The sequence below is a fragment of the Excalfactoria chinensis genome, chromosome 4 (assembly GCF_039878825.1).
Source record: "Excalfactoria chinensis isolate bCotChi1 chromosome 4, bCotChi1.hap2, whole genome shotgun sequence".
In the NCBI taxonomy this organism is placed as follows: Eukaryota; Metazoa; Chordata; class Aves; order Galliformes; family Phasianidae; genus Excalfactoria; species Excalfactoria chinensis.
In genome coordinates this window covers 9,999,240-10,021,801 of record NC_092828.1, presented here as the reverse complement: position 1 = coordinate 10,021,801, position 22,562 = coordinate 9,999,240, and the positions used below count along the sequence as shown (strand labels likewise).

Below are 22,562 nucleotides of genomic sequence, written 5' to 3'. Positions count from 1 at the left end.
CCTTCAAAAACAGTCATGAACAGAATAAACAGATAATCACATCCACAGTCTTGTAATGTATTTTGCATAGCCTTACAAGTTTTTGAAAAGTTTAATGCTATGGTTCATAGCCTGCCCTTAAAACTAGCAATGAAATAATTAAGTACTATTTAAAATATCTCATAGCAGGATTAGACCAGAAAACAGGAGTTATGGTTACATAAAATGTCCCTACATATATCAGTAACAAAAACAGACATTGAAATTTGGTCATTAATTGCAAACTTTCCCCACAGGTAACATGCCACAGCATTTTATATTTACGCAAACAAAGTTGGATTATCAAGTCATGGATCTATAATGCCATAGTCACTTGACAAAGTTTGAAGATACGTACAGTATTGATCTGTATACATTTTTTCACTTGCTTTGTCAAATGTTCCCTAGGTGCCATTAATTTCCTCTTAGTTTATTTCACCAAAGTACACTCTATGGCATTATAGTGCTGCTTTGCAAACAAAAAAGTAAAGCTCTACTTTTTTGGGACTTGTAAAATCCAGTTAATTTACAGCACCGTTAAGCAACTGGAAGCCAAACATGACATTTATACTGACATGAAATGGTTGTTAATTTGCTATTATTGTTTTAGTGTAAATGGAGCACAAATTTAATGGATACTAATGGTGAAATTATAGCAAGTTTTCTTGGGGGAAAGGAAGTGCAGCAGCTCAGAGAGCTAGACTTAAAACAAAGTTCTGCCTTCAGAAAGGGGAAGTTTCATACTATGAAACTACTGGATTACTATAGCAACCTAGGCTATGCCTATGGAGTGGGTGTCTGCTGAACCCTTTCCAGGTCTCCATTGACAAGCAGTGGATGTATGGTCAGTGATCTGTTATCAAGAAGAACCTGGACATACTCCACTGAAATCAATAGTGCAGAGCCACTGAGTTCAGAGGGGGAAGCAGGCCAGGTGAGATCATGACGATACACTAAAGGATCAGCTCTAAATTCTGTGTTGGGTATTTTCACAGTTGGTCAAAAATTAAAATCAAAAGCCACTCAGCCATTAGCACTGCATACACAGGAATGGCAATTTCTGGCTGGAAAAAAATATAATCAGAGCAGCTGAGAAATCGAAATGTGGATGATAATGGCCTATGATCCTCCCAAAAAGTAAGGGAAGAATTATGGAATTACTAAAAATCTGGTAAACCACCACCAGTCTGCAGTCAGATTATCCTCAGATAAGGAACCAGATGGTTATTCGGTTTCTTGATTCCTGCTTTACTCTTGGAAGGAAAGCAGTGTTGACAGATTTTCACTGCACATTTATGAATTCCTTCTTTGCTGCTCGCTGCTCATATGCTTGGCCATCCCTAATAAGCAGAAGCCTCCACTTCACTCCAAGTCTGAATATAAAGAATAGTGGTTTTTACTTACTTAAGTAAAGCTCCTGACAACTCCAAGAACCTTAAAAACCTTACAATGTCATTCATCCCAGAGTGATTTTACTATTGTTTTTTTTGGTTTTTCTTTTTTTAATTTAAAAAGAAAAAGAAAATTTTCAAGTGACCTTCACAGTGTATTTATTCCTCATTTACTTAAAAATTAGCATAATATTAAAAACATATTCACATATGATCTGCATGAATAACCACCTCCTTGAGCAGTGATCCCAAGGTGCTGGTATTGCACTCCTATAGAATTCTTCTTCAGGGATAGAATGTCAGTAGCACATTCAGGGTCTCAGGAGGAAACATTAATTAGGATGAATAAAAACAAAGCAATTGCAAACCAGATGACAACAAATCTGCAAACTTCTCTATACAAACAAGACCTGTGTGGAGTAGTTTGCAGAGCTATCACATTTAATTTGCTCAAAAGGGAAGAATTGTGCATGAAATGAGGGAAAAGGTTATTCTAACAGTCCACTTCTACAAGCTGATTATACTTAAATTTTTGCCACTGAGTTGGAGAAACACAAGGAGTAGTTGTAGTTAACATTTGGCACACACAAATAATTATTTAATAAACAAGTAAATGGAAGATCCGCGTTGAATTTTCACATGTAGGAACTCCAGATAGCCACTTAATCAAGCCTATAGCAAGTCTCTAAAATACAACATCATTAAGAATTTGTTTCTTTCAGGGGTCTCTTGGTATACACTGAAGAACTTCAAATAAGTTCTCTGAGAAAATGAAACTACTGAAGAGAGCAATGTTTCAGACTGTTGGTTTTGTCTTCTGCCACAAACAGCTGCAGGATGTGATCTGATCTCCTGGTCAGTGCAGGGCAAAAAAACCAGAACCACAAACTCTTCCCCGAATTTTGTTTAACTTGGAAAGAATCTGGAAAAGTTTACTTTGAACTTGAGCATCAACCACAAAGTCCTTGTGTCTTTTGGCTACTGACAGGATAAGCTGCTCTTTGAACCTAGTGTGTGTATAGCCAACTGACCAGAGCTCAAACCATGCTCCCTTTCCATATTGCTCAAGGGACTGGGCAAGAAGAGTGCAACATTGTTTATACCTCCTTCCTTGTTGGCTTTTATTTATTTGAAAGGATGGGAAATTTGATAAGAAATTGCAGTAAGTCTACATTCCCTGTCTTGGATCTGAAGAATAAACAGAACTGGCCTAATAAAGATGTCAGAGATTACTCCTGAAACTGGATCCTATACTATCTGTTTGCACATGGAACAAGGAGCAAGACAAAGTTTTTTGAAGTCCAGTGACTAACTCTCCTCAGGACTTCAAAGCCAAATAAATGGAAGCTGTGTTTCTAAACTAGAAAGGCAAGACAGTTTCCACCATGGTTCAAGTAAGCATTTTTTCACATAGCACAGACTTTACAGTCTCCAACTGCATCACCTCAAGGGGCAGAATTACACCGCATGCAGGTATTTTGGAGATCACACAACATGATTCTCTTGTTAAAAAGTTTTTATGGTATTTATCTTAAAGATATTTTGAAGGCAAAAGACCTTAAAAGGGCACAACCAAGTATTTTAGCTGCATGATAAATAGCTCATCCTACTATATTGTTTCATGGATGCTAAATTACAGTGAATGGAAGTAAAAACAGAAACACAGTTCTATTATTTATGCTGAAAAATGATGAACTGTGCCCTTTGTCAGGAAGAATATAATACAAACAGTGAAATCAAAGAAAGATTCTGGCATCTTTTTCACCAGAGTAGCAAAATTTCTACCAGAAGTTTAAATAAATATTTTATCATTACTGAGGAAAGCTAGTTTTACAAAGACTTGTCCTAGTATTATAAACCAGTGCAGTATTTTTGGATTTAATAAGAGTTGGGGTTATTTTTGAGTGTGATTTCATTTTTTAAAAACAGAAGTGGCAGCATTCACCTCAGTCTGAACACAAAGAAATGGTCCCTACGAATCTGCTCTTCCCACATCAACTGCTTTGAAAAGAAAAAAAGTCCATTAACCTTTGAAAGACTTACCAAGATGAGGAAAAAAAAAAAAAAAAAAGTCTTTAGCTTAGTGAAGAGAATTCAGAGCACTTGAAGAGGAACTGAACTTGAAGGGAATCTTATGACACTTTTTGGGATGAGACATTAACTCATTGTAAAGCAGTGGGTAATATATACCTCTGCAGGCCTCATTATTACCTATAAATAAGGATTATAAACACACCTGCCTATGTGATAAGAGTGCTGCGAAGCATTGCAAGTTACTGCTTGCAAAATATTTTAGCTCCTTAATAAAAAGCATTGCAGAATTGTGAAATCTTAAAATTTTGATCACTGTTAATAAATGTATGGGCAGAAACGGCTGGCACTTCAGGATTTCTTACTCCAAACAGGAGCAATAAGTAATTGCTGCTGCTCTGAGCAACAGCAGGTAGCACTGAAAATAAACTCATTTTTAGCAAGAATGCTGCTAAGCAACTGCAAGTGGGCTTCTGAACAACAGCTTTCAGTTCAGTGAAATGAGGCAACACAGCACACAGAAGAGGTTTTCTTACTCAGTACATCAGGTTGGATAATACTGCCCAAATCTAAAGGACACAGCAAAATAATAATAATAAAATTGTTCAGGCTGTGCCTCAGGGAATAACAGGGCATGTCAGTCAGCCTTCCAAAAAATATGTGTATGAGTGAGTATTTGGGGGGTGTGGGAAGATGCTTTGCAGGTAGACTTTGAAATGTCAACAACAGGATTAATCTCATTAGCTTTTGCATCCAGAATTTTCTCCTGAGGATCTCATTTGGAGCAACCTAACCTTGACTCTGCTGCTATTTGCAATGGTGAAATTCAGCTGACTTTGAACAAAGTTGTTTCTGGGTACATTATAGCTTAATCATTTTCTCCAAAAGGCCATGAGCATCTGCAATTCATTTGAGTTTGTATTTCAGATCTAAGTCTGGTTCCTGAAGAGGGTCTCTTCCTTTTTTTATAATAGTTACAATGGCAAAGAGAATAGTTTCACATTATTAAATCAAATGGTACACAGGAGTCAGGCTTTCAGGCACTGAAAATGTTTGCCATTCACGTCTCCCCCCAGTTTTGATTCTGGAGAGATGGTAATTAATGACTTTCCTTCCCTCTACTTACAAACCTAGCTAAATAATAATAATAATAATAATAATAATAATAATAATAATAATAATAATAATAATAATAATAATAATAGCCTTTGCCTGAAAGCTTCTTGGTATTCCTCAAAACTGCCTGCTGTTTGCAACATGCAAGCTATTAAAAGTTAATATCTACTGGGAAAATAAAAAAAAACAAACACAAAGACTTGGAGACTAGGCTCAGTTATTCTGCTTTGCACAATGTAGTACAGGCTGTTTGCTAATCAGGGCAGCTATATTGGTTTAACAAACTTCATATGGTAAGATTTCTGGTAATTCTGAAAATGATGAAGATAATCCCTAAATGAAAATTAGAAGGTTAGATACCTGATGATCTGACACTGGACCCAATGTGGAAGCTTATTTATTTGGCATCACTAAAATCAAGTAAAGGTAAATGCTATATTTTTTAGAGTCAACAAGATGTAAAACTATTTCCCTCCTTCGTTTTCATTACAAAATCTAATTCCTTCCCTCCACCCCTTCAAAATACACTTAACACTCACTGGAAAATAAATAAATAAAGCCAAAATAAAACAATTCATACTCACTCAGTTCTTGAAACTTACACAGTACATCAAAAAGCACTTGCACAAAATTAAGACAAATTTTATCCAAGAGGAAGCCATGCTTGCACAGACAAAAAAGTGAAACACATCTGAATAAGTCTACAGTATCACAGCACGGTTTTGCATTCCTGGACCTTACCTTTGAAGAAAGGGATGTAATGATGTCTGAATGTAGATGTAGGGCTTGGGTGTTGGGGCAGGGAGATGCAGCTACTGGTACCAAGACTCTGAGTACCAGCTGGGGGCAACAGAGAGTAAGTGAAAATAAACTATTTAGTTCACTTACTGAAAGCCACAAATTACAATGCCATCCTTCTTTTTCAGGAACATTTTCCTCCTGATGCTTAGAAAACGTACAGTTTTTGTTTAATATACAATCTTTTTCTTGTTGTGTCTAAAAACATCACAGTGGCCATTCTGTGTGTTGGCCAATGGACACAGGATTTCAGTAGTTATTGCATAAAATGCTAATATAATGTAATGCATCAGAAAATATTCCAGAAAAGGCACCACAAAGAGCATTGCTGCTCTGAGGGAAATTCTGCATATTTTAAAGCTGCAGGAGGGAATGATATATGCTCATAATGGATCTAATGAAATGAAATGGGGATAGCCTTTCCTTAGATGAGAACCCTTTTACAAGCAGGTCCAGTTCTCAGTGCCATTGGCATACACTGGTAGAATTTAGTCCACAGTGTACCAGGACACTCAAGCACATGGCTAATTTAAGCACTTGAAGAAACATCCTGAAGTCATCTCCGCTCTGTAAGTTAGACATGTGATTAAGTACTTTGAAAAACATTCTCAGAAAGTCAGCTTTCTGTGTTCATTTTCTTGTAATAATGTTCTCATAACATTTGGAGGTCTAATGGCAACTATTAAAAATCGCAGTTAATGTGACTTTCCTCTAAATTTTCAGTGAAATGGTATGACTTTAGACTTTATTTGGTATGTCTTTCATCTTTGCTCCTTCTTATAATAGTCTGCAGCTAAGCCTAGGCATGACACAGCTGCCAGACCTTCAGCAGAGACTAATCTTCCCTGTTTCTAATAAATCTCTGATGCTCATCTCTATGTACTGAAGACTTGACATAATGCAAACAATTTATGCAAAAACTGCTTCTGATACCCACACAATTTACATTTCCACTGGAAAGTTAATGATTCAAATGTTTCCAATCCAAATTATAATTATAATATTGCCCCAATAAAATTAGAATAGAAAATAATAGAAAAATACTAAATATTCTGTGTTGTCAGCCCAGATGACGGAGTGGTAAAAAAATTAGACTGAATTTTGAGCAAATTAGTTGATAGAATTATTCTAAGATGAAAATTCTTCACAATGCCCAGATAAGAAGGGGCCTTTGTACAGGGGACTTATGCAAAGATCAAAAGGGGTGTTATCATTCCTCTTTGTGTAATAAAAACATCCGGGATACAATATTACTGCTATAAGCTTATCAACTGAAGCAACATGGATGTGAAAAACTAGTCATTAGAGCCCCCACTTAGTTCTCCAGCTCCTATCTGTGGTCAGGAAAGTCATGGTGGACCACAGCCCTGGAGTACAAGAAGAGACACAAAATTACCTGAGCACTCTCCTGGCTTTGTGTGCTTTTGCTGCTACCATACTGCACCATGAAAGAGCTGTGGATTGCCTATGTACTTCTAGGTACAAGGATTAAGTCTCTTATATCTTCAGTTTACAAATAAATAAAAATCAAGCTTTCCAGGTGCCTATTTTCTTTTTGTAGATGCTCCTACCAGAATAATTTTCTCCTTCCTACCCATCAGACTGTCTGCTCACAATAAACCATACACTGTAATGAACTACTACTCTACCTAAAACTCTGTTTCTGGAGTTCCTGTCCTACCTAAAAAATAAGACAAAATACGAGAAAAATCTATAGAACAAATAATGCTGGTTCTCAGTTACCTGGCCTACTGTAATGCTGAGGAGAATGGGATGTTGGAGTGTAGCGACCATAACCCAGTGAGCCAGCAGAGCTAGGACTTGATGTCCTGTACTGTTTGAAGGATCTGTCATCTTGGTCACCCTGAGAGGAAGAGAAGAAATACATCATTAGGGAAAAGACTTTCAGATCAGCTAGAACTTCTGATATTTCTGTGCAGTGAAGATGGAACTTGATGCTGTTGTAATGCTCCATGCAATCCCAACGAAGCAAAGCGGCTTTCAGCTGTAAGCACCTCAACTGCAGTATGACTGAAGGAGTTCTGGAACTGCCAGGTTTCCCAGAATGGCTATGCTTGCAGGAGAGTCAATGTATGCATGAATTTAGAATAACAGCATTATTTGTAAAGAACATTGAAGAATTACTGTTTCAGGACAGTATAATTTGCCACTCACTTTGATCTTCTGTAATAATCTAATATCCTTGGTTAGGTGAAAGATGAGATCAGGTTAGTATGACAGTATTATGGCTACTTTGTCCTTTTAAAGATGGCTGCATAGTACAGTATAACGGTTATAGACAACACAAAAACAGCATCTACTAGCTTGACTGCATCTAACCTGACTAGCTTTACAAATTGTCCAGCACACAATACTATGAGCAAAGCACAGTACTTATTAGCTAGGTAACCTCTAATAACCACTCATGTAAATTGTGTTAAGAATTAATTCTGCAGCACTGTGCAATGCAAGTCACACAACTTATTTTCCATGAAAGCCCTGACTTCAAAAAATGTACATCCATTCTAAACCTCTTATTCTTCATAGTCAAATTAAACTGTAATTTGCACATAGTGCCTTCTTAAGAGCAAAAACATTACTGAATGAATTAGATAAGGGAATGACTTTCTGTAAACTAGCTACAATACAAATTCAATTTTCTTTCTTATGACAAGCGAGAAATGGCTGGAGTTAAGTTCAGCTAAAGCAAATCAGTGTGACCTACAGGTGCTCCCTTACGGAATGTCTTATTCTGAAAAATACTACCTCCTCCTGTTCCAGTAGGAGTGAGTGAAGAACATGCTAACCCATAGCAGGTGGTATGGAAAATCTTCAGGCATCTTTAACTCCCACTGGAACATTCATCATTTAAACATACAGTAGGTCCTAGCTATCCCCATCATCATCTTCCAGATATCAGGGCAACTTAATTATATCTAGCTATTCATGGTTGGATTCTTCCCTCCTGCAGCTTCCCATTTGACTGCTTTGGGGTTATCCTTGATTCCAGAGATGTATAATGTTCTCCCACCTCACTCATCAGTTTCTCTCCTTTGGCTGAAGTGTACTTTTTCCCTTCCAGATTAACTGACTGCATTTTCAAAGATGGAAAATCATTCCATACTGGTAAACTGCATTACTGCTTAAATATCCATATCAGAAGACAAATAACCAAAAACAAACAAACAAAAAAGCCCAAACAAACCAAGGACAACAACTGGTGCCTTCCCAAGCATGCAGTATTCTATAGGCATTGTGCCACCAACTCCTCCATACTGAGTTTGAGACGTTTCTCTCTATATATAGCAACTTTATTTAATATCCATTCTAATCTCTCAAAAAAAGAACTATATGACAGTACAGTCAAGTCTCTTTAAAGTCTTGGAATTACATATAAATATCATATGAGTGTTATGTAATGGTCTATGAAGTGTACAGCCGAATGATACAGTCAATGTTTGTCAATAAACCTCTTCAACAAACTAGTGTTAAGTTTGTAGATGATGATACCTAAGCTCCCTCTCACAGACTCCTTAGAGAAAGACAGAAAACATGGCAAAGCTGGATAAAATGGAACAATCAATACAAAATGAATAACAGCAGCACTAGTCTCCATGCCAGTGCTACTTCTGAAATCCAAATGCCTTACAGTGAGATAACTGATAGCTAATTTAAACAAATTATTGTAATGTTGCTAAAAACAAAGGCCTTATGTTATTTCAGACCTTACCTCCTGTGTACTTTTGGTCTCTATAAAGAATACTCAGTCAAGCTCGTGAAATCCAATATTAAATAGAGCATGTATTTATTTGTAAATTTTCAAATAAACTACGTTTGACTACTTAAATTCTCTGTTTAACCAATGTTCATAGACAAAGCTTGTGATTTATAATCTTTACTAGGAGTTTACAACTCTTCACTACTGCCTAAATTGTGCTAAAATGGGAATTATGGAGATATTAGCCAATCCTGAGATGTTTAATTGACCTGACACATGGGGAGTTGCATTAAATACTTTCATTGCTTCTAAAAACGTGATACTTCCTGAAACAATTACTAGCATTCATCATTAGAATACACCAAAATATACCTTGAAGTTCATGTATGTGCATATAACCTAATGGCATGTGTGTACAAACAGTATAAACACTCTAACTTGCTGTGGAATAACAACATAATAATAATAATAATTAAAAAAAAAATAATAATGAAAGAAGAGTAAGCATACCAAGCATTAATTCAAGTCAACTCATGCTGGCAGCTTTAAATGAAAAAATAAATCATGTTTCTTAATGTAATTTATTCAGTGGAGCTTGAGGAAGTGACCAAAATACCTTTATTTTGGAAAGCTGAAACATGGGTGACAGCAGAGACAGATGCATACAGATGACAACACAGAAGCAGAGCACGTATTCAACACAAGTAACACTGGTAAAAAAATAAATTCTAAAACCCCATGCACTGCAGATGACAACACATTTCAGACGCTGCTGGTTATCAATGTGACCAGGTTTATGCATCACCAAATGGGTCAGAACAGGCGAAGAAAGGCACTGGGGATTACCTCAGTAGGTGTTGGAGAGAGCAACTGAGGTGACTGCAAACAGCAACACACAACAAATTAGTGATACAAATTCATGCATGATGTTACTTGTGAGAAGAACTACTCCTAAAATATAAATATCCATGTATAACATGATATAAATAGGAAAAACACATGTCAAATGAGTTAGGGTAATTTTCTTTCATTTTAAACAAGGTAAGAAAGAACAAGACATAAATTCTTTCCATCGTTACTGCAAAATCTTGTGGCCTGTACCTGTACCACTGAGTGCTGATGGTAGAAACCTCACATTTAAATAAGGCATAAGCCCTAGTTAAATCTACACTGAATCACCTCCAAAATCTGGATTAGAATGTTGTTGCTCAGAACTAATGATTTCAAGGGAAACAAAAATACCTGCATATAGCATTTAGAATTAAACAACCTGCAATTTGATAATTTCCCTTTAAAAATTAAACACTAAACTTAATTACTTGAGCACAAATCTACTGAAACTACTATAGCTGCAGGTATAGCCAGGATGATGAAGGTTGAAAACCAGGATATATATATATATAAATATATATTTATATAATTATGTATATTATATAAATATAATATTATATATATATATATATAATATATTTTTTACTATGCCAATGTCAAGGATGTGAAATATTTGGAGTATCGGGAAGGTGTGCACATTGGCACTGGATGGAAAGCAGGGCAGCCCCAAATGCCCTTCACTAGATGATGCATTTAAAAGGAGATGACCAGATACTATGTTTTGTTTTTGTTTTTTTTTAAGGTATCACTGAGGTCTTTGTGACATAAATACCTCCATCAAAGCAGGCATACCCAAGCATGCTTTGGCCTAGTGGTACAAACACCAAGGGAAGAGCAGATGTGCCATGAAATAGAGTTTATGCTTTAAATCATGCCCATACTTTGACCATGAATAGTCAGTTCAGGCTAACTCTTGTATCTTAATTATAACTGGCAAATAATAATTGAGCTTAAAGCTAGGTATGAGTCTATCTATATACCAGAAACCAGTGCTGAAGCAAACACCCAGTCCTGAGCCTCACTTGGGTCTTTGGGTGCCAGTAAGCAGATGCTTTGTGGGTAGGTTCTGGGTGACCATTTCCAAGTGAACCAAGCTCTTTCCCTCCTGTCCCAAAGGAAAAGTCCAGTTTTACAGACTGTTAAGTAATTTACATTCTGAAGAGGGCAATGAGTTCAACTGTCACAATAAACTCTTCCTGTAGCAGGCTAACTACTAACATTAGAAGCAGGTGACAGCAGCAATGCCCTTTTTGCTGCTTTTTTTAATTTTTATTTTTAAGAAATATTGGTTGCTTTTTTTAAGAACTGCAGCTGAAACTACATTCTATCCCACTCCTAAAATTGTGATGCTGAGGTTCCCAAGCTTCCTAGCCATGGATTCTAATTGATGGCATGGAGTCAGATCACACTGGGCTTCAGACTAAACCTCAGCCCCAACTCAGCCACATGGGCACTTACTCTGGAAAAGGAGAGGAATAGTAACAAGTGGCCAAAGACATGCTGGAGGCAGATGGGGGAAACTGTCTCCAGCAGGAGCATATATTTTTGGTGAGTGAAAGGGTTTTATAACTATTGACTTGCAGCATGTGTATTGGAGTGAACTTTGAGAAGAGCTGGGCAGAAGATTGCTGTACATGTACACCTCTGCCAAGTCTAGATGGCAACTCTGCTAATGTCAGATGTAAACATAGAAAGGAAGTGTTAACATTACATAGATTCAGAGAGAGACAGCAGCTTTCACTTTACTGAATTCAGTTACCATTTAATACTATTTAAACCTCTTCCTAGATATAACCTTAATTCTTTCCACTTTCATTATCCTGGAGCCACTGTGGTTCAGCACTGTACAAGGAAGATTTGGACGTGAGTCTTAAGATCTGACATGCTGCTCTTTACCAAAGAGTATGGCTGGAGATTTCAGTGGTACACATAAAAGGCTCTGGTGATAGCAGGACTGAGAAAACTATAAATACCTAGCATGGCTATTATTTCTAGTATTCATTTCCAGCAATCCATTTGCATACACAGAGAAAAAAAACTTCCATGCTAGATATCATATATCTTACAGATCAATGCAGTGTTTCTGAGAGGTTGAATTAGTAAAGAAGTATCTCAAATTACAGAAGAAATTAGAAATTGAAATAAAAGGGTAGATATGATGAGAGAAGAAAGCTGACTTGTATGACAGAAGTTATATACGAATGTTTCACACACACACAAAAACAACAACCAGAATTAGTATTAATAAGATTACCTAAAATTAGATTTCATTAGAACAAATCGCTTAACATTATCTGTGCATATGAACAGACTGAAATACATGCATGACATGAGGACACGTGAATTGAACACTGTTTTGTTACCAAAATAAGAATAGTACACTTAAAAAAAAAAAAAAAAAATAATTAAAAATCATGGAAGTCATTTGGCTTTACTGCTGATTCCTGCATTTTGATTAGCAATGAATCTTGTTTCCTACCACACGTAAGTAGAACTACTCCTTTCAAAGAAAAGCATATCTAATTACACATCATCTGTTTAAAAATGATCACAGAATGTAATTCTTTAATTTCCATGAACTAAAAAGTGAAATGAAAATTTTCTGGAAGGCTAAAATGTTTTGTGATGAATGGATGACATGAGTCAACTAATTGAAGTTAAAAAATACATATGTATTTAATTCTGCACATTTGAGTGTTTAACAATGTTAAATGATGCACATCAAATCTCAAATTCATATTAAAAAAAAATACCCATGTTTCAGTACCTCCCCGTAACTATGCCTGTCATCTGAAGAGTAACTGATATATGGAGAATAGGAGATCATATCTGGGCGGTCAATGTTATAGATGGCTTTATTTTTAGGAAGAGCAGCCAAATCCCTGTAGTCAAGAATTTCATCTCCAAGCTTTGCCTGAGGAAAGGAGGAAAGAAAGAAGTAAGAATAAGAATGAATATGGTCAGGAGGCAATCAGAAAAGGACAGATATATGTAGGTAGAAGAGTTGTCATCACAGTAATAAACTACTTTCATATTTGTGCAAATTTAGGTATCTTATATTTAGTACACAATGCTAAATTTTACTGTTGCTTTCTTTTTAATATACTGGTGTTTCCTATTTTTGTCACATTAATACTATTCGGAGCAGCATGTCATGGTCCCAGTTCCTTTGGTTATATTCTGATTGTTAACTGTATAAAGGGACGTGTAGCCTTTCTACAAGACATTGTATAAGACTTTCTACATGACACTGTAGAAGACATTCCACAAAACATGGTAGTTTTTCACAGGCAAAACAATTTTCATTTTAAACGGTTTTGGTACTCAGGGTTCTCCTATCATAAGCAGCAGCGAATGATCAAATGTGTATTTCCAACATACACTCTCCAGATGCTGACAGACATTAGTCAGGTCTTTAATTTCTTTCCATTCAGTTGTATACCACAACGTCACCTCCCTCCTTTCCTAACTATTTCTAAGCAGCCCTAATTATGGGTCAAAAGTCAGCAGATGATGGATTTGCACTGTTGTGGGTTAGTTAGAAGACTACAGATACCACTTAAAAAAAGATCAGACCCTTTCATGAGATTCATGCAACCAACAGAGGGCTCTCTGCCAGCTGTTTCACTCCCCATTCTCCTTCTAGTATCGTTATTCCAAAGTAAGATTATCAAATGCCATATTTTCACAGATTATCTCTAGGATCACAGTTACTTGCACCAAAGCTGTATCCAGCATGCACCAAACTCATAGATAGAACAACAAATTAACCATATGGAGGGGGAAAATGGCAGTGTAATTCTGTAGTTCCTCAGTACTGTACTACCTCAGGCTTTGCAGAACGATCAATTCTTTGTTCTTTTGGCAGTAAAATGATGACTGAATGTCATAGTTCTCTGAGAATCTCAGTATGATCAGCTGTCAAACTGTAATAATGCTTTCCATGTGTAAAAAATCTGCAAGTATCAAGGATTTATGTGTGAAGTGAGCACACTTTTTCTATGAGATAAGTTGAGTAGATTTTCTAGGGAAGTTTTTCATTAAGTTAATCATACAGGAGAATGGTAGCATGGCAACTTTCATTTCACTCTTTTCCTGAAACACTGCATGAATTGTGCAAACACAAGCAACATAGAAAAGAGAAAGATTTTTCTTAACTAAGGAAGCTACTATAACCACCATATATTTTCAAAACTAGTGACAAAATCTGTTTTCATGAGATGTCTGATTCTTAAAGATGACACAGTTATCTCATTTTTCTTGCAGCTACTTCAGTCGATTAAGAGCAACAAAACAGACTCTTAACGAAAACAAATCCTTTCTTGCTGAGAAGCCAGTGGAAACCTCTGTTGCAGGGACATGTCATTCAAAGACTAGGAGTCTGTCTGGTCTGCTCCAGGAAAACTTTGGGAAGTATTGTTGCCTACGAAGAAGGCCAAGGAGGCCGTGAAAGTTTTTTAAAAGGCATTCAAGGTTGTGGAGATTATTCTAGTGAATTCAGAGAAGTTCAGAATTAGGAATATGTGAATTATGATAATCTTAGCCCCTGTCTCTACATGTAGCAGTGCAATGTGAGGTCCTGCCATAAGACTTCAGAATTATCAGGAATAAAACTTCCCGTCTAAATGTCCCAATATAGCCAAATTTAAATGAAAGAACACCTTAGAGATACAGTTGGTTTCTAAACACTGAACTCTACAAACATTCAGCCTACATTTTTTATTTTACTTGTTTTACCTACTTCCAAATACTTGACTGGAATTTAAATACTCTAGAGAAGGCTCAAATTACAGCTAAGAGGTTTTAAGCCATTTCTTCAATAATCTGGTATTCTGGATTCTGTTAAAACCACACTCTAAATTTAGAGTATCTTTTTCATTTGGAATATTTACTTTTACACTCTTATAATAGCAAATATGATTGGGTACAAAAATGTAATACAGTTTCTGTTCCTAGTAGAAGCATGTACAGCACAGCTGTGTAACCTAAACTAAACCTTCCAGTTAGGTACATAATTGAAGGAACTTCTTAATTTTCCTTAGAATTTAGATAAGTATAAATAAGGACTTTTATTTAAGCCCTTTTTAATGACACAATCTAGACATTAACTGGAAGAAAATTTTCAAGTGGTATGCAGTGATTCAGGGAATGTCTGCAGTAGAGGAAATTTCAGTCTGGATATAATCTAACCATCACTGAAGCTAATTAAAAGATTCCCATTAACTTCAAAGGGCATTAGCCTATGTCCTCTCAGAACAAAAAGGCAACACAGACTGATGTCAACAGAAGAATAAAAGATACACAACTTTAGTAGACAGCCTGCATGAACCATGCTCACATTAAGAAAAAACATACTTCATAAATCATTGCATAGCTGGCCAGTATGCCATGACCCAGAAACATGTCACCCTCAAAATGCTGTGTTCAGAATGATCACACTGCCCAGACTTGATGCCTTTGAAAGAATACGTGCCGCAAATTCATGGTTTAACCAAGCTTTAACTGTTCTCTTTAAATGTTCTTTTGTCAAACATAGTGCCTCAAAGAGCACACCAGCTGTTGAGGTACAGCTTCACCATTTGTTTTCATGACAGAAACCCATGTATGAAAGTTACTGTTCTGTGTGTGCTTTCCTACCTGCTCTGCCTGCCTTGATATTTGCTAGGAATAGAAAATTTAGACAGTTGGGTCTTTTTCCTGGGTTATTCTCTAACAATTTAAAAAAGAAAAAAAAAAAAATAAAAAATTCAATACTGAAAAAACATTCAGGATGTTTTCTACATGGAGATAGTCTTAAATCTAACTAACTGAACATATCCCTGCGGACCCATCTGCACCAAAGAGGAGATAGGAAAACATGGCTGGAGAGAGGCAGGATCAAGTGTGAGAGGGGCCTTTCTTTCAGTGGCAGCATAAACTTGTAAGTGGTTAAATCAATCATGAAAATGCCCTAAACAAATCTTGAGCATGTCTGTATATCATAGGACTCTTCTAATAGAAAATATACAAAAGATATCCAAAGGATCATTTTGACAATATAGAAGTTCAGTAACGCATTTTGAACTCTTTTTTGCTCTTCTGTTCATAGAAATAGGATTTAATTGATCTCAAAGCTTTCTGACAATTAAGCAAGTTATAAATGAGACAGAGCAAGAACTTGTATCCCACTGAGAAATCTTCTTTTCCTAATCAACTCATATTTGCTAGAGAACTTATTCTTTCACAGTCCCAGATGCCTCCAAAATATATTACGGTAAAGAACATGACGGTTGTGTGCTAATTTAATGACATTCTTCAGAAAGAAAAGGAAGGAAGAAAGAAAATGCAGGCTTGTCCTTGACTATTACCAACCTGTGAAGCATATTTAAAGCTGTAATCACAAACACCACTACCACCTATTACTAATAGTACATAAACCTTAGAAGAATGCTCATGGTTATAAAAACAATGATGTAGCACAAGTCTGAAGTGAGAGAGACCAAAAGAAAATGCTAAAAGAAAACATTTATGTAATACTAATTGTATTACATTAATACGTAGTACAATAAACTGCCTTCACAGAAGTTGTAGCAATGACTTTTTTTTTTTCTTAATTGGACATAATCCCCAGGATTCACCCAATTGGAAGGAAAACTTAAAAGTACTGATAGCCATCTAGATAAGGGGCAATTCCTACACTTCCAGCAAAGTCTCACTCATATAAAGGGCTATTTTATTCAAAATAATATCTATTCAAAGAATGAGGACAAGCTTGGCTCCAAGGCACTGTTTTGCTCATCTCAGTATAATAAATGCAAGCTCTTAATCTTAGTATAATAAAGCCAATCACATCTCCTGAAATCCCCTCTGGTACCATTCAGTGAGAATGACTGACCTTCCCCAGGGATACTTGGACAAAGAAATGGGAATGCTACATATTCTACATGTTAGTTACCAAGTGGTTTTGCTCATGAATGTTACCTACAGCAATTACTACAACTGAGGTACACTGAGTATAAGTTTTTATCATATTTGTCCAGTTTTTAAACACTCTGAACGTTCCAGAGTTAGTACTTATTAGACCAGAAACACCCCCAAAGGTCCTCTGAGTTTAAGGATTGGAATTCTTTGAGGCCTGACTCCTGCAATCACACACACATGTTTTCACATGCAGTCAGATGCAGGCTCGGTGGCTTGATTTAGGCAAGTAGTATTCAAATCTAAGCTTGTAATCTATCTGTGGGCTGTAGCGTTTATTTAGGGTATATTTTTAGAAAGTACTGTGGTAGTTTAGTTCCTGTGGTATGAACCACACTCCATCGGTAATGTAAGTGCTGCAAAGAAAATACTCACATAGATCACACGGCTTGGGGAACCCGATGTACTTGAAGCAGGTACAGAAATTATACTCTCAGAGGAAGTCCTTGTTTCCTATGGCAGGAGAAGAGACATGAAACAGAGAAGGAAAAGAGAGAAAAGAGGGAGCCATTTCTTTGAATATAATCTTCACTGGCCAAAATAGCAAGTTAGAGTGAGCTCAAAACGGACAGATATGCCCCCCAAAAAGCATCTCTATACTGACAGTTTGAAAAAACAAAATGATTTCACATAAAACTTGCTCTTCCCCCCTACCCTTCAGAAGGGGCTGGGCTTCCAGGGTGGCCTTAGGACATTATTGGAAGTAACATTTAAGTTACAGCAGCTCTGGAGAATCCAATGTCACAAGATGATTTGTTTGTAACATTTTTACTTTATGGTTGTAATGTCAAACTGAAGTAGCTGCCTCTGGAACATATCACTGTACTGACATCCTGCAGAAGATATTGAGTCAGACACCCAATAGGTTTGCTTTCCTTTCCCTAATTGTAAGAGATTAATTTTAATGCAGGTAGTTTTGCTCTGTTTTCAATCATTGCAGCATCCAGTCACAGCAAATACTGCTTTCTTTTTAGGTGATTGCTTTGTGATGAAAAATATAATTACTTTTAAATAAGAGGCACAATGAAATTAACAATGACTCAACAGACCTGATGCTTATAACTGAAGTTCAAGCAAATCTTAGTAAGAAGACCATGTTTTCATACCCTCGCTTTTTCCATATATGTTAATTCATCATAAGATAGTTCCTCTCACCTCTGAAGAAACCTATTCTTGATTGAAAAAGTATGTATTTTGCCATTTGCTCACAATAATTTTTATTTACTGCCTCACTAAATGCTTCTTACGTGGAGATTATAACTGCTCAAATCCTTAAAAGGGATTTAGCATTATTAACCTGTCAGGTCAAGATAGCATCCTACTACTTCAGTCTTCTATTGGAATATTTGCTAATTTTTAGTAGACATGTGAATGTGTCTTATCTCAGAAGTGTCTGTATGTCAGGCATTAACATGGTCCATATTGTTAAGTCTGCTGACAGAGAATTTTAAAATGAGTATCTAGTACAAGATTTCCTTACCAAGCCGAGTGAAGCTTCATACAGTAGTAGTTACAGAGAAAGGTGAGGTGAACCATTCATGGTAAAGTTAAAATGGTTTGACTGCAATAGCTAAATATTTTCAGAGGAAATATGAATTTTTAAGTATAAGTGGTATAGCAAGAAGAAATGACTAAGAGCAAAATATATATATATATATTCATGAATCATACAAGAGAAGTAATTCTTCATTGCTACAATGTGCTGTATTAGCAGGATGAACAAACTCAGCAATCAGAACAACCCTTCCACAGATCTTTAGCACAAATTAGTCCTATGGGCTACTCTGAGACTATATACGTGGAGATACTCATCCATATTAAAAAGATTTCTTTTTTAATGAAATGTCTGACTGGGACTTTGGCACTTTTTCTTCCTCTCATTTTCAGAAGGCTCTGGACAAGCTCAGGAATTCCAGGAGCCAGGCAAAATATCAGTACAGTATTATCTGAGAAATAATTGTTGCTGCCCGTTGAGATGATGACTCAGCACAGTGTAACAACAAATCCTCTGCTGCATAGCTAAAGCATGCTGCAGTTTTCCAGAAATTGTGTGAATTGCATGAAGGTGCCATCAATGCACTGATGTCACATGCAAGTTATAAGTCTTATTTATGATGTCATTACAGGACACCCATTGCTGTAGAGGAAAGAAGCTGAAGAAAGCTCCTATTCCAATGTCCTGTATGTACTATTCCAATGTTTTAAAGCCCATTAAGGACAAATAACAGTTTTTGTTTAACCTCAGGGTTTCCTAGGCTAAGCCTCAGGACTTCTTCCTGTCATGCTCATCAGCAGAATGTGTTTTAACATGTAGCAGTTAACAACACTTAGATAAAAGTCATAGCAAACATGTCTGAATATATTTAACAATGCATAACAAATTCCCAGAGTTCTTTCTGTGCCTTTCCTCATCTTAGAGATGCCATTTTCTTTTCAAGAAAAAACTACAATTAATTATAGCTTCTAACTTTTGCAATAAAAGTGCAGAGTCTCATCTTTCTGAGGTATTCTTATTCTATTCAGCTACCCCCTCAAAGTGTCCCATTTTTATTCCTGGTGATTTAAACCTGTTCATTCTACATCTCACACATTCTGTATTCTCTTCATGATCCATTACTTCCTTTTACCATACTTAATCCTTTCCCACTGCACATAAACTTCCATCTTTTGCCACAAATTCTTTTGTCTCATTGGACTTCATTGCTTCTGTTCACTTCTCTATACTACTTATTTCTTGTCTTTCTACTCTGCAGTTTCCAGCTTTATCTTCTGTGCTTACAATCTCATTCTCTTAATGTTTTTCTTCTCACTGTCACTCTCTTTCGCAAATTCCTTTTCCCTTCTACTCCATCTCCAAAGTTTAAGGGTGTGATGCCACTTACTTCTTCTCCTTTTGCCACCTACTTTAATTACATGCTGTGCTCCTGTCTATGTAAAAACATACAGAGAATACTTTTAAAAACAAGACTGGAAAGACTGACCAGAAAACTGACCAACTTGGGTATCCCATTCCCAACTTCACCCTGTATATATGCTGGAATTTCAATCACTGCCCTCTTTGAAACAGCATCATTTCTTCTTGTTTTTTGTTGTTGTTGTTTGTTTAGGGTTTTTGTTTGTTTGTTTGTTTTTGTTTGGCTGTTTCAAGAGAAGGAAACACCAAAGAAAAGGAAAAAAGGAAAACAGAAAAGTCTTTGGAAAATTCTTTGAGCTTTATTTTATTATTACTTTTTCTTTTGTACTCAGGGAAAAGCCCCATTGACTTCCAGGTGCAGGCAACTTCCCCTGCTGAGGAAGGGGCAGACTCCCAGTGCTCAGGGGAGGTGTGCTACACATGAGAACCCAGGATGACAGCATCTGCAGTCTATCATTGAAGGAGGAAAAAAAAGTCCTACCACGTTTTCCATAGAGTACATGGAGTTTTAGCCCTGCAATTTCAGGTACTCAGCCAGAACAAAATCCTCAGGAAGCCTGAAATACTGCAGAGTACTATTAGACTTAATCAGCAGTACTTATTACACTCAAGTATTTTGACACTAAAGTTTTTTTGTTATTCTGAAATGCCTCTTATTTGATATTCAGAGATTGTCAAGGAATACCCAAGCAATCATTTTTCAGCACATGACTATAAAAATTACAGCCACGATCTTTCAGGGTAAAGCCCAAAACAATATTTTTTCAAAACTGTAATTTAGTCCAAGTGGCACTTGCTAACACACTACATTTGTAAACCCTCTTTTTATAGCTGCTGCCTGCTGCTCTGACTTGTCCCATGTGACTTGTGCTCAAGACTCGAATCAAAGCAAGGCTTTTTTGAGCAAGATACCAAGGATACCACTTGGAGCATCAGAGAAAAGCAGAGCTGAAAAGCCCCGTAGTTGGCCTCTGCATTAAATGAGATAACTGCATCTCAGTCCCTCCACTTCAGAGAGATCATTTCCCCAGCTACGGATTAATTCTTCATTTCCTACGGGCAGCTTATTCATCTGCTAGCCCTGTAATTAATGGTAAAATTGCCAGAACACTCCCCCTTTCCCCTTGAATAAAGACAGATGCACAAAATCATCTAACCTAAGGAGGTATCCAAAGCCAGAGATTAAATTAAGTTGGGGCTGGCTTGCCAATTTTTTACATGCAAATAATAAAAATGAAATTCCAAGGAGAGGGTGGGTTTTTTTTGTTTTATTTTTGTTTTCAGTGTTCTTTTTTCTTTTTCTTGTAAAAACAAATGAAGTGAAAGTCCTCTGATCTTTTAAGTGCAGTCACATAAAAAAAGGTCATGCACTGATCATGCCATAATCAGGCAGAAGTTAAAAAATAACTTTTTTTTCTTCTTTATTCGTATTTCTCCATTTTTCCTTGTTCAACTTATATGTACTACTCTTAGGTTGTGGTTCTCCTCAAGCTGTAACTTGAATCATAAGTAAAACCAGAATATAGAGTGCTTCTCTAATCTGCTACATTTTTGTCACTGAAGTTTAAAATTCCAGTATTGTAAAAGTTTAAAACCCTTCCCTCTGTTGGGTTGCTAAAAAAAAAAAAAAAAAAAAAAAAAAAAAAAAAAAAAAAAAAAAAAAAAGTGAAAATAAAAAGAAGAGATTGAAACTAATATGGCAGTGAAGTAATACTGGGTAAAAATAAATAAATAAATAAAGGGTAAAAATAAATAAATAAATAAATAAGGTAACTTACCTTGTTTTTTTCTTCAGCCTTGGCAGCCTGTCTACAAACTGGATGCCAGATGGATGCACCTGGAGAATAAGTTTAAAGTTGTGCTTAATTTGTTTACCTAATAAGTGTTTTTTTATAGGATACAACTTGCTGACTGATTCCTCTGCAGTCACAATTCCATCCACATACCCAAAGCTAAAAGTATCAACTTCCCCATATTGGTAAGCCTGGAAATAAAGATTTTAAAAACTAGGTGTACTTCATATAGCTACATGGAATTCAGCATGCAAAATTAACATCAAAACCTAAGCAATGTTATACGGTACCACTGTAGCTTCTTCGGCCCAACCTCCTTCTTGCTGAGGGTCACACTCCAGGAGCAGCTTAGAGCTCTGCTCAGTTGGGTTCTGAGTATCTCCAAGGATGGAGACCCACAGCACTTCTGTGCAACCTGTTCCACTCTAATGGTAATTTTATATTTTCTTATATGAACTTGAAGCTTTCTGTTCTCTTGTTATGCATATTCACATAATAGTTTGGCCCAGGTCATTCTAAGCAACATATGGTGATGGAAAGAAATAGCATTGACCCACTTAAAACTAACTGAAAATTCAGTCCTTTTTTCAAAATTCTGCATTGTACTGACCTTGCACTACATGCTTATGTCATATAAATTAAATGGTAAAGAACTGCTTAATTTATGGGAATATCCATCCTATATAAATCAGAAATTACAAGAACCAAGTCTGTACTTCATAAATCTACTGATGAAAAGGGTATGAACTCCAGACATATGTGTGAAATAGAAACGGAGTCAGTTAGGAGTTCTGAATCTGTCAAAAAGAAAAAAAGAAGTCAATAGCTGAACTATTTCATACATTCAATACTAGAATGTGTCACATTGGAACAGGTTGCCCAAGGAGGCTGCAGATGTCCCATCCCTGGAGGCATTCAAGGCCAGGCTGGATGTG

General features: G+C 36.4%; 1 protein-coding gene across 15 annotated transcripts in view; it reads right to left on the bottom strand.

Moving 5' to 3' along the window:
- Positions 1 to 22,562, bottom strand: part of ABLIM2 (actin binding LIM protein family member 2) — a 135,951-nt gene that overhangs the window by 31,636 nt on the left and 81,753 nt on the right. For 4 of the 15 annotated variants that reach the window (XM_072334244.1, XM_072334251.1, XM_072334245.1 and 1 more), the window contains exons 8-11: positions 21,613 to 21,671; positions 17,296 to 17,373; positions 12,731 to 12,877; positions 7,098 to 7,218 (exon numbers count right to left, since the gene is read on the bottom strand). In XM_072334244.1, the coding sequence (XP_072190345.1) occupies positions 7,098 to 7,218; positions 12,731 to 12,877; positions 17,296 to 17,373; positions 21,613 to 21,671 (405 nt within the window). Of the gene's footprint in view, positions 1 to 5,297; positions 5,397 to 7,097; positions 7,219 to 9,918; positions 9,952 to 12,730; positions 12,878 to 17,295; positions 17,374 to 21,612; positions 21,672 to 22,562 lie in introns of all 15 variants that reach the window. The other 11 variants (XM_072334236.1, XM_072334237.1, XM_072334238.1 and 8 more) reach the window with 5 other exon arrangements.